At 42.9% G+C, this 15,831-nt stretch overlaps 1 protein-coding gene across 2 annotated transcripts; it reads right to left on the bottom strand.

Moving 5' to 3' along the window:
• Positions 1 to 705: 705 nt before the first annotated feature.
• On the bottom strand, positions 706 to 14,841 carry LOC102081949 (activator of 90 kDa heat shock protein ATPase homolog 1). Of its 2 annotated transcripts, XM_019347229.2 has the most exons (6): positions 14,801 to 14,841; positions 3,372 to 3,475; positions 2,686 to 2,768; positions 2,479 to 2,596; positions 1,814 to 1,956; positions 706 to 1,726 (listed from the first exon to the last, which is right to left on the bottom strand). In XM_019347229.2, the coding sequence occupies exons 4-6, from the start codon at positions 2,576 to 2,578 to the stop codon at positions 1,514 to 1,516; spliced, it is 456 nt and encodes a 151-aa protein (XP_019202774.1). In that variant the 5' UTR covers positions 2,579 to 2,596; positions 2,686 to 2,768; positions 3,372 to 3,475; positions 14,801 to 14,841; the 3' UTR covers positions 706 to 1,513. The 2 variants fall into 2 exon arrangements, 1 of the variants encoding a protein (XP_019202774.1); XR_002056949.2 differs by lacking the exons at positions 3,372 to 3,475; positions 14,801 to 14,841 and having other exon boundaries at positions 708 to 1,071; positions 1,146 to 1,726; positions 2,686 to 3,361.
• Between the last annotated feature and the right edge of the window lie 990 nt (positions 14,842 to 15,831).

Here is a 15,831-nt window from a genome sequence, read left to right on the forward strand (position 1 = left end):
CCATCTCCTGTGGAGGAGGAAGAGGAGGAGTGTGTTAGCTCTGCAGCTGGTGGGAAGTTGGTCCAGACTTTCATTCTGGAAATCATTACAGTAACCTTGATTGATTGATTTCATTGATTGATTGATTTGTGTCATCCAGATTACGGTTGTGATGCAGACGAGGAGGAGATCTTTTATCTCCGCCCTGCTGACCTTTGACCCCCTGAAGAAACTCCATCCAGGCTCCAGAGCCAAGGCAGCTGATCCACGTCCCACAGATCCAGTATCAGAGGAACCGGTTACTGATCTGTTTTGATTTCTGCTTTGATTGATCCCTGATCGTTTTTATTGATCCTCCTAGTACTGAGGTTTTTAGATGTTTTTGTATTGACGTGAAACCAGCGGTGTGTGTATGTAAGTGTGTGTGTTCTTGTTGTTCCTGTATTTCAATACAAACAATAAAACAACCATTCCTTCACAATAAAGGAGCTGACAGTGGACACGAGTTTTTCTGATCTCAGAACCAGATGATCTCGGTTCTGACTGTGCAGTTTTGATCGTCCACTTCTAATTGTCTGGTTTTGATATTCCAGGTACAGGATTGTCTGGTTCAGACTGTCTCGTCTGAGTGTCCTCCCTGAGTTCAGATCTTTCACACAAAACCCAAAAGGAGTCTAGAAGAATGTCTTCCTCCCTGCTGTCATCATTTATGTCTTCTTTTAAAAGGCAGGTTTTTACCTTACAGTAGGAAGTGACTGTTTAAGTGGAACTGTATAGATAAAGTTTAAAGTAAAAATGTTGCACCATATTGACAGCAGCAGGACAAACACAGAGCAGAGAGAAGTTCTTTATTAACATCCCAAGTCAAAGCTTAAAGAACGTTTTAAAGTCTTTGACTGGAGCTTCTCGGGTACATTGTTCCTTTCAGTCTGGGAGCCACGGTAGTATAGTGGTCTACAGAGAGACCAGAGAGGTTAGAGCGTTCCTGAATGCAGCAGCAGAAAAACATGAGCACATCACATCCCAACAGGAAGACTCAGCGCTGGGCCACGTCTTCAACCACCACTTCATGTCAATCCTAGTGTCTGGCACCTGTGGGGAGGGGCACAGTCCGGTTACCATGATGACATGCTGATGTGTGAGTCATTGGGCAGCTGTGACCTCACCAGCTGTGTGAACTCTCCACTGAGGCTCCTGCCCAGCAACGGGAATTTCCCCCCACGGCAACCGTCCAGCACCGCTGATGAGCGTGTGAACACCTGCACGAACTGCACAGAGATGTCAGTGGTATAAAAAGAACCTTACTGGTCTGGGTTTGGCCTAGTTTCAAGCAAGGCTGTGGCCTGGTTCTGATCACCTGGTTGCTTTCTGATTGTCTGGTTTTGGTCAATTTCAAGCCCAGGATTCATACTGGACTCGTCAAAGCCTGTAACCAATTTTTAGCTCAGACGTGACATGATTCTAATCAACCAAAGTTTTTCTTGCTGGATGGTCGTGACTGTAGTGTGGATTTAGATAAAGTGAACAGGGTCTTTCATGGGGCGTCATTTATAACTCGTTCTTGTATTTCCTGTCTGTTCTGGTTTCTTCTGGTCTTTCCTAGTCTGTTTGAGTACCTCTTGGCTGATGAACGTCCTGTGGAGTTCATGAGCTGGAATGTTTCTTTCAGATCAAAACTGCAGGTTAGGATACGATCACCTGTGGTACAGGGGGCGGTACTGGAGGAGCACTTAGCGGCGGGGCTAATCTGCAGGACAACACAGAAAAGTCAAAGGTCAGCACTTCAACAGTGAGGCTGAACAGGAGCTAAGTCAGGACAGGAGGAAGGTCCTACTTGGGTTTTATTGGTCTTAACCTCATTCTTCTTGGCCGCCACAGGCGAATGCTGCTTCAGTGCGTTGGTGGTGGGAAGAATCATTCCCTGACCGAACTTTGTGGGATCAGAGGTCACAGTTACCCCAGGGATCATCTTCCTGGCTGAAGATGAAAGGTGCTTTCATAATGAAGCGTTTTAGGTACTGTCTCAGAGTAATGGCTTGCAGAGGGTTGAAACTAAACACGTTCCAGCCACCGGGAGGAGCTCAAAACAGAGCGCTATGTCACACATACAGCCTGGCCCCTAAAGGTCCATGTTTTGCTCACATGCATTTGTATCGGATGGTTGGATACTAGAGGTAATTGTAGACTGTGCTTGTGTCAGTAACTCACCCCCTTATATCAGCAGTATTCTTCACACCTATTGATATTCACTTCCAACTATTATCTCAAGCCTGGACCTACCCACCTCTTATCACTAATGGTTATTTCAACTGCCATTGCTACAATCTGCTGAATTTCACAGGTTTCCACATTACTGCTATCTTTTTCCTGTGTAGACCCACCCCTAAAGGACTTTGATAGTTATTGACTGATGTACTTCAGACACACGGAGGATGCCCACGAACAGTTCTAAAAACCCCTTATGGTCAGAAACTGCCTGGTGTCTTCTGGGTAACACACCTGATTTGAGCTGCTGGACATACTTGCCCAGAACCCTGCGAACCTCTCGGACGCCAGACGTCTTCATGAGGTCCAGGAGACGCGTGTTGAGCTGGTCCATACAGAAAGCCACGCAGATCTGGATAGCAACATAATTATCAGTACACTCATCAGTCCGGTCATCACAGGGTTGCAGGGTACGTGATCAGAATCAGGAGTCAAACTCACGTCCAGGTCGTCCTCATCATTCTTGTCAGACAGGTTGGACACATCGATAGTTCCTCTGAACTTCACTTCCCTGCAGGACAACCCTGCACACAGGAAACAGCACCACAGAAGACTTGCAACCCTATGTCAGAGTCCCCTCTGTACACCAATTTCCTCTGGTTATTGGCAACTCTATACTCAGAAACATGTGGCTAGAGATTCTGGCAGCCACGGTCAAATGTATCCAAGGGCCAGAGCGAGTGACACTGAGTCAAAATGAAACCTTTCATATAAGGATAAGAGTAGATTTGGTAGTGATGATTAATATTATCAGCAAAGACTCCTGGTTTACAACAATGGCTTACACAGCAGAGGGGAAAAACTCTCCACTATTATCTTTTTTCAGTACCATGTGCCAACACAGTGCAGAGCAACTGCCTGAACTCTACTCCCATAGAGATTGGTTATCTTGTTTATAGTGTTACATGACTCTGAAAAAGAAAGCCTGACTCCCTGGTATAACTGAGTAATGTGCATTTTGAACCAGATAACCGTGAGCTGAAGAGGAAATGGTATCTCGCTGATTTAGAAGATCTTCATTCAGCCTGGAAAAATTGTTTGTTGCTCAACACCAAAGCCCTCTGTAAAGCTAGAACACCTTACTATTTAATACTCATATTGAAGATTCTGATAATATTTCAAAATACCTGCTCAAACATGCTCCCAGAGTTATCACCAAGATGGCTGCCAAGTGGTGAGACGTCCTAGAGGAGGGATGTCTTGAAAGTTGGACCGCGGTAGAATCAGCAGGCTATGGTGAATAATCACAGTAATTTTCAGGTCTGTGAAGAAATCTATCTAGGAGCTATGACAGTGTAAAGACACCCTGCAATTTTAAATGTGCGGCGACATTTGAATGAGGCGCGTACCAGTAGAGGGAGCCAACGCACCACGAATGGTGCACAGCCACAGATGAGCTTTGTGTCATTTATTTGTGACATGCAGGATTGTCCGCAAAGAAATGTGGATAAGTTGTAAATCAAAAGCTAAAGAGCTCATTCTTGCACTGTTTTGATCAGAACACACGTGGGAATGTTCAAGTGTTGACAATTTGTAATTATAAAGTGAATTAGGGAAAGATAATCGATACTGCCACTGGCTAGTTTTCAACCCGGGTCTCCCGCTCCCAAAGCGCGTTCAGCCTGCCCTATAATATATTATAGGATTACAAAAATGTTCTGTAACACCAAAAGTACACGGCCTGTCAACATCATTCCTTCACTGTAACAATCAGCAGGCTTTAATTAAAAAAGAAAAAAAATCAAGGCGATTTCCAGGTCTATAAGGAAAAATACATCTAGGAGATATGAGGAGTTGAAAACGCCTCCGTTACAGAATTCCAGCTGTCATTTTCACTGAAGTCTCCATAGACTTTAAATGGGGACGTTTCTGACTTTGTGTTGCTTGGAGGCCATTTGCGAGAAAACGGCAACTCCTGCGATAATGACGGTGGCATTTTGTGAAAGGCAAGAAAAATACCTACGTTTTGATGTATAATTTGTGTTAATGAAGGCAAAATTGAGCGTTTGTTCAGACGTGAAGAAGAGATTGAGAAAGCGACAATGCCTGGCGTGTTTGGCGGTGGGTAGCAAGGCTAAGAAGCAATATTGAGGTAAAAGTTGAGGGATTTTGGGACACGGTAAAAAGGCAGAGAGAGCCCGTCTATAGGCTCGCCTGTAGGCTTCTAAGCAAGCGTATTTCAGAGCCAGGGACTATTATTGTTTGTTTGGTATGTATCCCCAACAAATGGTCCGCATGGGATTCGAACCACTGCCCCCTGTCTTCAATCTGTGCCATAGGGCCTGTCACTTTCCCATGAGCCACGAGGGCGGCCAATGGAATGGGCGCAATTCTGGTATATTTATCTTCTTCTTTTTTTTTTTTTTTTTTGTCTGCTACGTTTTGTTTCACTAATTGTGTCACCTCTATGTGAGATTGAATATCAACATGGCGGCGCGAGCAGTTGCAGCAGCCGGCGCTCTCCTCAACTTAGCGGTTTTCTTTTTATTTTCTCTATTTTTCTTTCACTTTTACTCCGATATGCAGGAGCACATATGCAGCACAGTAAAACTCAACTGCTTGCGGTTCGAAACCACAAAAACCTGCACACCTTTGTTGACAATGACTGGGACTCAATTCCCCCTGAGATCCGGAGGGTCACCGACTCTAATTTCACCATACCACCGCTGAAGTGGTGTAGGCGACGGAGGCACAGGAAACAGAAGAGAGGGAAGAGAGCGGGGCTGAAGGCTAGGTGTCAAAGGAAAATCTCCCAAATAGAAGGCTGCCAAAGTAAAACAGAGACACAGTGAGACAATATAATCAATCACATGTACATGGGGTGAGCGTCTGAAGAGACAGTCACACCAGTACTCTTCTTTATTGCAGTTTATATAGGCATGTAGGTTACACAGCAGACGGAGGCAGTCTCCGCCTGTTCTCAGAATATAGATTGCTTAACTGACAAATGCATATCTTACTAAACATTCTGTCCGTACTATACTAAACGTCTGCTTAAGTGGCATTTTCCGTTGCTCTTTGCACAGGAACTTGTCTTCACAGGCATTTGATAAGCATAGGCAAGGTTTCATGTTTTATCAGGGTGAGTCGTCATTCAGAGTTTACACAGTTACAAGCAAAGCGTATTTGAATAATAAACAAAATCTTTTCACATTTCCCTCCTGTTGTTTAACTTTCACACTAGTTAAAACACCATTGGTTTATTATCTGTGCATGATTTCTTGCAGCGCATTTTTAATCAGCACGTCATACATTGGTGTATCACAGCATTTCAGTGTCAGGGGGATCATCATCATCTTCGTCCATGGGCAGTGTCAGGTATGCCTGCACATGAACTGCAACAACTTTATTAATCATTGATTGTACACATGGCAAAATACAAGAAGTAAAACAACAGAGTAGGAGTAGAAGAACTCCTACAAAAACCAGTCCTTTTATTAAAAGAGATTTCCAGGAACCACTCAACAGCCGGGTAAGCCAATCTTCAGTGTTCGTGACATAGTCCTGTTGCTGAGCGTCCCTGAGTTGTTTCAGCGTGCGTAAGGCGTCGGTCATGTTGGAAGAGTGAACATTATCTGGAATGTACGTACAGCATGTGTTGTTAAAGAGTATACAGAGTCCTCCTTTTTCAGCCAGAATCATGTCCAGTGCGACTCGGTGTTGCATCACAGTTATGCGCAGGGCATCAATCTCTTCATTTTGTTGATTGTTGATTTTGCACGAGGCATTCAGGAACAGTCCAAAGCGGTAATCCAAAGTTTCAATTCTTAACATGTTCTTTCCGGTGCCCACCCATGGAAACAGTGAGTGGAGGACCTTTTGTCCGGTGGTCCAAAGCTTAAATTCCTCTGGCACATCACTGCCATAGATGGGGTCATGTGGTTGTAGTGTGGAGACGTCTCGTCGTCGTCTTGTAGTCTGAGAGTCATTTACAGCTGACATCCTGAAGGTGTGGTCTGAAATGAAGATTGGGGCACAGGTGCCCGTCCATCCGGGTGGCAGTATGAAGTAGGCACGTTGTCCACACAGCCAGGCCATTCCCTGCACCCAGTAGGTGCCGTTGCTGGGCGCGGACGTGTTTACAGGTGCGCCCTCTCCGTTGGCTGTGGTTTGGTTACAGTTGGTGGTGTCGCCTAGGGGTCTGTTACCGTCGTCTTGTCGGTAGCACATGGAGTGGTTCTTCCCCGGGGTTTGGTCCAAGAACACTGGGAAGTGAATGGACGTGTTCCGATTCGTCACGTTGAAGTTGATCCAGAAGAGCTGGTCACACGTTCCGTTGTCAAGTCCAGCGTTTTCGATGGTGATTACCTCGTATTGGGGTGGTCCCTGAAACATACTAAAGAAGGTTAAGCGCATAGATGACAGAGCTTGTCTCATCAATGATGATTTTCTTATGTTGATAGCCAATGCCCGTGAAGCTGGCAGCGCACTTGGCTTGTGTTTTATTCATGTAGTTTCCATAAAAAGTGGGATGTGTTGAAGTGCATGGCATGTGGGAGCAGACGTAACATGCAGTGTTATTAGGCTCTCCCTTAGTTCTGTCATGTACGTAGCGGTACCATGCGTTATTCATCCATGGGTGAATGTGGTCTTGTGTCATGTCACGGAGGTGTGAATTGTCATGCGTCCATCTCGTCCGTAGATGGTGCTGTTCGTTTTCTGTACCATCCTCTAGAAACATGAGGAGTCCTGCTGAGAGTAGGAGGACAGCCACGAGGACAACAGGAGTCTCCATGGCGACCAAACACACCTAGGTCCTCAGGTGAGTAGACTACTGGCAAGAAGCAGAGGGCGGGATATACCCGATCAGCCCTCCCTTCACCAGTCAGATCACCTGAGGGTAGGGGTGCCGGCGCCTAGGAGTCTGGGCTGTCACTCACTTTCTTGCAGTGGCTTTGGTGAATCCAAGATGGTTTCTCTGCTATCTTACAGGCAGTTGGTGTGGTGATAAGCACTTGGTATGGGCCTTCCCAGCGGGGCGAGCTCCAATTCTTTCTCTGGAGAACTCGAATCAGGACCCAATCACCTGGCTTCAACCTGCAAGATACTGGAGAAGATTCAGAAGGCAGTTTATTGTTCAAAACAATATCTTTGTTTTCCAGCAGTTTCGACATCCATTCTGCCAGTGTAGTTTCTCTGATTGATTTATCTAAAGGTTCACTTGTGATTGGCAGTGGAAATGGCCTGCCATGAATGATTTCAAAAGGTGTAAGTTTTTGTGAACCTTGTGTTAATCTCATCCACATTTTTACTAGGCCTATGCACTCTGGCCACGGCCTTCCTGTTTCTTCCATACATTTTCTAAGCCTCTGTTTTATTGTGCCGTTTGTCCTTTCTGCTAGGCCGGCACTTTGAGGATGATAAGCACAGTGATATTTGATGCTGAATCCTAGTGCTTCAGAGACTTTGCTGATTACCTCATTGACAAAGTGTGTCCCATTATCTGATCTTATCAGAGTGGGGATGCCATATGTTGGAATAAAATGGTTACATAAGCATTTTGCTACTGAAATGGCATCTGCTTTCTTTACTGGATAGATTTCTGGCCATTTTGAGATCAAGTCTATGATCACTAGAGCGTATTCTGAGCCTTGGCATTCATTTAGTTTAATAAAATCCATGTGGATTGTGTGAAAAGGATGGGGTGGTGTGGGAAAATGACCTCTCTTTGGTCTGAGATTCCCTTGTACATTGTGTTTTTTTTGGCAAATCATGCATGTTCTGACAAATTCTTTTGCTGAAGTTTCGAAATTTAGAGTGTAAAAGTGTTTTGGAGATTATATCTCCTATCCCTCCTGTTGACGCATGGAGAGTAACTCCATGTGTCACTAAGGCTGCTGTTTTGTGTAGAGATTTTTGGAAGTATTGGTTTTCCTTCACAAGTCATCTCTTAGTTGCGCTCCGCATTTCAGCCATTTCTTTTGCTCAGCTGTGGGAGCTGCTTTTTGTTCATCCTTTGTCAGTAAAATTGTTTCCCTTTGTAATTTCATAGTCATTCTTCTGATGTGCTGCACACTTGCAAATTGCTAAATGTCGCATCACATGAGGAGTTTCCTCCCATGTAAATTACTTGTGTTGCATCAATCAAGCAGAAAGCATCTCACAATTTATTGTATTACCAACTAAATTTATTGTCTGGTCACTGCTTGGTCATACCAGACTCTCTCTGTGTCTTTATTTTTCCTTCTCTGTTTTCACAAACGTTTCACCTATTGTCCTGCAAGCTGGAGAGTTAAATGTCAGTAGTGGGTAAATTCAGCAGTTGATAACAAAACTATTAAGTTTTTCCTGTTTTAACACCAATGTGAGATATAGAGGCGCACGTATAGTGTGTGCTCTAGTGTAAGCTGCTCTTCATTGCATGTATGTGTGTTAGTACGCTTGCATGCAGGACCTCTGGGCCTGTCTCACCCAAAAGGGCATTTTCTTAACAGTTGCCTTTCACTCGCGTGTGTTAAGAAAGGCAAATGTGCTTGTAGCAGTTGTGAGATTATTATGCTGTCATATATTACATTATACCTGTAATCAAAATGAGTGAATCATGATACTGCTGTAGGCCACATCATACTTCTTGTGTAATCAGTATGTAGTTTTAGTTTGCATCATACTTCTGAGTTAAAAGAATGTGAAAATCATTAGATTTATTAGATAGGTTTGTATTATCCTATACTGCTGATTTACTGTGAGTGAGTTACACTGTTTCATGACATTTCATACTGCCGAGTTATGAAGAGAATATTGTATTCAGAGAGTAGGGGCCTCTCTCTTTTTTTTTTTCTTTCTTTGTGATAGTAAAGAGAACAGAGCACATGCCACGGGAGTGTCAGCCCCACCCTTGATGGAAGCAGAAAAACAGGGAGCCAAGGTCATAACTCAGGCTCACAAAGAGTCAGAAAGAATGTGAATACTTAGTTTTGTGGCTGTGGCGCATTCTGTATAGCTTCTTTTCTTTGTTTTAGTAGCTTTCTGCCTTCACCTGAGGGTGTGCCCTAAGCATGTGACTTCAGGTCTCCATAATTGGAGTTTATTTAAAGATAAATAAGATGATTTCATATATTGCTCGCAGATCATGCACTAGACGATATGTTGCAGTATTAGCCTGCTTCAACACTTAAACAAAACATCACTCTTTGTTTTATTATTATTATCATTATTATTATTATTATTATTATCCTGTCTCAAAACAGAAAATGAAATTGTAGTTGTTCTTGGCTGAGAAACACAAAACCTCTCTTTTTTTTTTTTTTTTTTCAAACCAAGAAACTAAGTTTTAATCTCTCAGCCTTGTCACATAAAACAAAACAGATAACCCAGCTCTCAGCTGGCTCTGGACTTATCATCATCAAGGACACATGGTGAGAGCTACTTCAGAAGTTACAGTACTCATCACTCAAGCAACATTTCAAAAAACAAAAGAAACAAAAAACAAAACTCAGCACACTGCACAGAGAACAACAACAAGACATAACTGAAGATGTTGTTCTTGTTTGTTCTCCTTGAATTTTAGGATAAAGTTATTACATCTGCATTAGTAAATCATATGCCTAATCATTATGTGTAACTTGCTCATCAGCTTGGTAGTGTCCACATATTTAATTCATTTTATTCAGCTTCTCAAACCTGTAGCTTTAGCTGTTGTATACAGGGTTTGGCTCATTAGTTGTTAGTATAGGTTTGCTCTTCATCTTTACAAAGTCTCATCTAAGATGACAGGTTTACAAGCAGGTCAAGTGTCTCTATGCACCTGATTAGTGTAGTTATTTCCTTATTTCCTTCATCTCCTATATCATTGTACTGAGTTTGAGCAAACCTTAAGCTTGAATCAGACTACTTTTAACAATCTTCCACCTCACATCATAACTGACTGAAGTGCCTCTTCCTATTAATAGTATGTCATTATTAATGTTATCATTGTATTGTTTTTCCTTTTTTGTAACAGCAATAGTATATTACAATACACTACTTTACTACTAATATACAATAGTATATTAGTTTATATTTTATTATGTATCCATCACGGGTCTGTGTGAACCTGCAGCTTCACACCTTCCCAAGCTGGAGACATTTTCCTTGGCTGAACAATGACACAGCCTTAATATGCCTTATGCATCTCTCTTTTTTATTTGATATATTTTGTGTGAATTATCTGGTTTCACGCATTCTATTCATTCAGCTTGGTTGTCTTCCCAATTTTGTTTCATTGCTTTAATTTAAGTTAACCTTAATTTAACCTTTTGTTTATTCCACTTCATTCCTCTTTCCATGCTTTAAAATATTACAACTCTTGTGTATGCTTTGATTTCTTTTTAGCTTCCTTTTCAGTATTTATTTCTGCTTGGAGGGTTTCTTATAATTTAGTTAATGCATTTTCCCTCCCACGTGGGACATTTAGGTTTTCTTTGGATTTCTCCATCTATATGCACTAATTTGTCCGGCGCCTGGACATTTCTTTTCTAGCCACTGCTCGTCAGCAGTGAGTTTTGTTGCTTTATTACCCATTATTAGTTTATGCTTCTTTTAGCGCTTAGTAATACACACACACCTGCAGCGCTTTCACTGGCACGAGAACAGAGAGAGGTAGCTGACACGCCCTTCTACTTTCAAGCTATTCTTGAAAGCGGTGTCACCTTTACGTGATAAAACACGACCTTCCTCTCAGCTCACCAGTACTTCAGCGACCAACAGTAAACAAATCAGTGGAATAGTTCAGCCTCCTTATTGTGCTGTAAAAATCAACTTATTCCACCAAAAAAGACAATAAAAGACAGACAGTTTTAACGCGCGTTCACGCTACCAGCCTCTTAAGGCGAGCGTAGTGCTTCCAGCCACTGCGGGCGAGCTAGGCCTATTTTACCCTTTCGGGGAGCTACCAATCACTTATGATGAGCTCAATATTTATTTTAGTGCTTCCAACCCTCTGCGGGCGAGCTGACTACCAGTCCTCAAGACGAGCTTAATGCTTCCAGTCTGTCTTGGACGAGTCTTAAGTTTCGTTTTCGTTTTTGCGCAAACCTTTATTATCTCAAAGTAGTCTGTCTTACCTTGGCGCTGGTTTCTTCAGATGCACCTGATCAGCCCCCGACGGTGCGGACCACTTGTAAAACGTTGACCAAGACCCGAATTCACGCTCTTGGGTTTTATCACACACCTAGTGCGTGAGCTGCCGGCAGACTTCAACGTGGGCTTCTCGCACCGACGGGACCTGGTGAGGTGCTCTCTGTGAGAGCTGCTTTAAATAGGCTGTCTCATCCGGCTTCGAAGGACCAAGAAATGTCAAAGGAAAATCTCCCAAATAGAAGGCTGCCAAAGTAAAACAGAGACACAGTGAGACAATATAATCAATCACATGTACATGGGGTGAGCGTCTGAAGAGACAGTCACACCAGTACTCTTCTTTATTGCAGTTTATATAGGCATGTAGGTTACACAGCAGACGGAGGCAGTCTCCGCCTGTTCTCAGAATATAGATTGCTTAACTGACAAATGCATATCTTACTAAACATTCTGTCCGTACTATACTAAACGTCTGCTTAAGTGGCATTTTCCGTTGCTCTTTGCACAGGAACTTGTCTTCACAGGCATTTGATAAGCATAGGCAAGGTTTCATGTTTTATCAGGGTGAGTCGTCATTCAGAGTTTACACAGTTACAAGCAAAGCGTATTTGAATAATAAACAAAATCTTTTCACACTAGGCTACGTGCTAACCCACACAGACCGGCTATTCCGAGTCTCTTCCTCACCAACTCACGGTCACTAAATAACAAGATGGACGAGCTACGACTGCGGATCACCTCACGCTGTCTGGATTACTGTGTTATGATCATCACAGAGACTTGGCTGGACTCTTTCACCCCAGATACTGCGATTGAGCTAGCGGGCCATGCTACGGGGGAGGTCTGCTAGTGTTTGTAAACAATGGTGTGTCCAAATTCATGGGCTGCATCCTGAGGCCGCATTTGTAGACTGATTAGGCAGCCGACAAATGCGTCCTCTTTTTCCCCGAATTTGAAGGAAGTTCTTCGTGGCGGCCGCTACTAAGTTTTAAAATTAGTCTCATTAATCTTTCTGGGTCACAAAATACACTTTTAAGATATAATGACAGCAAGTGTCATTATTCTAAATAGAGAAACATGGCGGGCAGCTCGCCACAAAGAAAAAGGAAAAGTCAGGGGCGCCGGTTCTTTAAGCGCAGCCCAGCACCCCACCAGCTGCTGCCGAGGCACAGAGTGGTTTCGAACCAGCGACCTCAGCGTGTCACACACGAGCTGGTAGCCTTGGCAGTATACTCCTGCGCCACCTGTCAAGGCCAAAAATTCTGGACATATTTGGTATATTTATCTTCTATAAACACGCCCCTAGGTGTCCTTCGTGGCCCACCATATCCTAGAATTCATAGCGCGGCCCAGCCAAACTCCAGTTTCCAACAATGGCGGCCGCTACTAAGTTTTAAAATTACTCTTATTAATCTTTCTGGGTCACAAATTACACTTTTAACATATTTTCAGGCGAGAAAGTAGCTGTGTAAACATCAAATATCTGCTGGGTTTATCAAGATATCGCATATTTGCAAAAGTGCTTCCACGTTTTCGGAGACCTCTGTTACCCACCAGCTCGATAGCTAGCCGGGAGCTCCAGGGCCACTGAAGCCGCTGAGAACGGCACAACTCCCGGCACGTCATTTTCAGATCACCGCGGACTTTCGCTACTCTGGTTAAACGTAAGTCACTTAGACAAGCTAGAAATGATATTGTTTGGCTTTTTTCAGTGTTTTATTTGTTCGTCAGTAAATCGGTTTGGCTGAGATTAAAGTGATTAGATTAGATTAGATAAAATAAAACTTTATTAATCCCCCGGGTGGGTTCCTCTTGGTTTTCTCACAGCTGACTAAACGTCAAACAGAAAACCAATTAAACAAAAGTGTGAGATGGTCGACAGTTTACGCCAGCGTCCTGTTATAATTTAGATAGCAAGGAGCAGGCGGCCGAGTTTATTCAACTCCACCGAGACAGCGGTGACGCTAACCAGAAGGCTAGACCGTCCAATTTCCCCAGCCATTTACTTCCGGCCTACCCGACCTTCTGAGGACCCGGCCCACGTAGACCGCTCAGGCCGGGTCCTCAGGAGGATGCAGCCCATGAATTTGGACACGACCAATAACTGGTGCACCAACCATATCTTTTCTTGTGTAAATGTAAATTTGTCTGTTATTGTGTAAATACATTCGCTATTGTGTACTCTACACACACGGAGAGATGCCAAACTGCTTTTCACTGTTCGTGTAACAGTGAAAGGCTGTCGTGGCGTCGTGTGTATTAGGATCAGCTGTTCTCCCCTCCTGTGTGTGATTACCCAATTACCTGGTGTGTGTGTATATTTAGTGGGTGTCGGTCTGTGCTCGTTGTCGGCTCGTCTGCGTTAGTCTGCATTTGTCTGTGTATCTCTGTGTTAATCTGCGGCTCTCTGCATTCTCCGTTTCATATGACTTCAGGTTTGCTCTTTAGTTTTCCCAGTTTAGGTTTCTTAAGTCATTTGTCATTCCTCACTGCCTGTTCTGCCACTGCCACCTGTAAATAAACCCTCACTCATATCATCAGTCGGCTGCTTGCATTTTGGGTCCTCATTCTTCCATAACACGACTGCTGCCCCGGCCGTGACATAATACAACTGTGCTTTAATTTAAGAAAGTCCTGTTTTCTGTCTATAGAACTTCAAGAGAGAAGAGCAGAACTTTGTGGTCCAGAATGAAATTAACAACATGTCCTTCCTTATCACTGACACCAAGTGCAAGATGTCAAAGGTACAGACACATAGATGCTGGAGACATTTGAGGACATGTGCATACCAGTGACCTTATTTTAAAATTAAATTGTGCCTGTTTAATGTTTGACTTTGCCACAGGGAATAGTTTCAGACCAGGAGAGGAAGAAGATGAAGAGAAAAGGTGATCGATACTCGATGCAGACAAGTTTGATTGTTGCTACTCTAAAGCGCCTGCTGCCCGTGGGACTCAACATTTGTGCTCCAGGAGAACAAGAGCTTATCGCACTGGCTAAGAACCGCTTCACTCAGGTAGCATAGTAGTGCTAACAGATTACAGAAAGAACTGTTTCATTATAAAAATAGATATGATTCATTTAACTGTTTCTGTGTATTTCAGTTCAATTCAGTTCAGTTCAATTTTATTTATAAATCACCAAATGACAATGACTGCCTAAAGGCGCTTTATACTGTAATGACCCTACAATGATACAAAGAAAGCAGATAAAAGCCCAACAATCATACGACCCCCCTTTAAACAAGCGCTTTGGTGCCAGTGGGAGGGAAAAACCTTTGGCAGGACCAAGCTCAGGGAGGTGCGGCTATCTACCATGACTGGTTGGGGTGAGGTGTATGACAATAACAATCAATTATTTGCAGTATTGGTATTCCTGAGGTAAACCTTTAGTAACAGCAAAATAACTCTGCCTTAGCTTTGTAAAATTTTCATTACTAATTACTGAATAAATATTTTTTGCTCATGACATCTTTGATAGGATTTTGTAGGTCACAGAATACCTGTTGTTTGATCGAAGTTAATAATTCTTTTGCAGAAAGACACAGAGGACGAAGTTCGAGAGGTCATCAGGAACAACCTACATTTACAAGGAAAGGTAAGAAAAGGACACAAGTTACTTAAAGTATACTTACACATTATGCCTCTGGGCTTAGATTTTGCCATGGTGTCAGGTTGTTGTCAGTTTATCTTATTCTTGTGAAAGTAATGTCAAAGGACTGGTTTAAGAGAAATTCTTCAAATCTGGCACAAGGATGAAGTGATTCGATTTTGATGGTCGGTGGGCAAACTCGCAAAATTTAGAGTCAAGTACTCAGATTCAGTTTAAATTTCACACAAATCTAGAGTAAGAGGACCTAAACGAACTGATGAACCTTTATGTCCATAAGATAAATAAGGCTACTTCACAGTGATATCATAGGTTATCCGAAAGATATAGAATAGGAAATTCAATCTGTCAACAAGTGATTGAAGGAACTCTATCACTCCACATAGCCCCTATCCCACTAACATCACTAAACTCGTCTGTACGGGAGAGTACAGGCTGTATCAAAAAGAATCATTCGATTTCAAAGTGCTTTCATTCTGCAGCCATTCACCCGGAACAATTGCATTACAACAGCAGTGGCTGCAGTGACTACAGTGAACTATGGGATGACGTATTTCATTGATTATTCATAAACATTGAACATTTTGTATGTAAAACTTTATATTCAGCCATGTATTTTAAATTTAGTGTAAGCTTAAAATACAGCCTTTTGAAAGTGTATGATTTATTTTTGATACACTGTATATTCCAGAGTCATATGTGAAGCCATCTACTTGACAGCTAAAGCTTCACCCACACTGGGTCAGGAAACAGGACAATGATCCCAAACACACCAGCAGGAGAAAGAACTGAATCTGAAGTTATAGAGTGACTGAAATACTGAAAGTAGCAGGACCTTAAGAGTGCTGTGCGTAAATGAATGGCTTCAAACCTAAATCAACTGAAGCAACGTTATAAACAAGGGTGGGCCAAAATTCTGCCACA

The sequence above is a fragment of the Oreochromis niloticus genome, unplaced genomic scaffold (assembly GCF_001858045.2).
Source record: "Oreochromis niloticus isolate F11D_XX unplaced genomic scaffold, O_niloticus_UMD_NMBU tig00007262_pilon, whole genome shotgun sequence".
Lineage (NCBI taxonomy): Eukaryota > Metazoa > Chordata > Actinopteri > Cichliformes > Cichlidae > Oreochromis > Oreochromis niloticus.

Excerpts from the sequence above, each read along its gene's own strand:
- LOC102081949 (XM_019347229.2), bottom strand. The coding sequence starts at position 2,578 with ATGGACCAGCTCAACACGCGTCTCCTGGACCTCATGAAGACGTCTGGC. Across the intron at positions 1,957-2,478 it reads TGTCCAGCAGCTCAAATCAG|CCAGGAAGATGATCCCTGGG; the intron begins GTGTGTTACCCA and ends TTTCATCTTCAG. Across the intron at positions 1,727-1,813 it reads TTAAGACCAATAAAACCCAA|ATTAGCCCCGCCGCTAAGTG; the intron begins GTAGGACCTTCC and ends GTTGTCCTGCAG.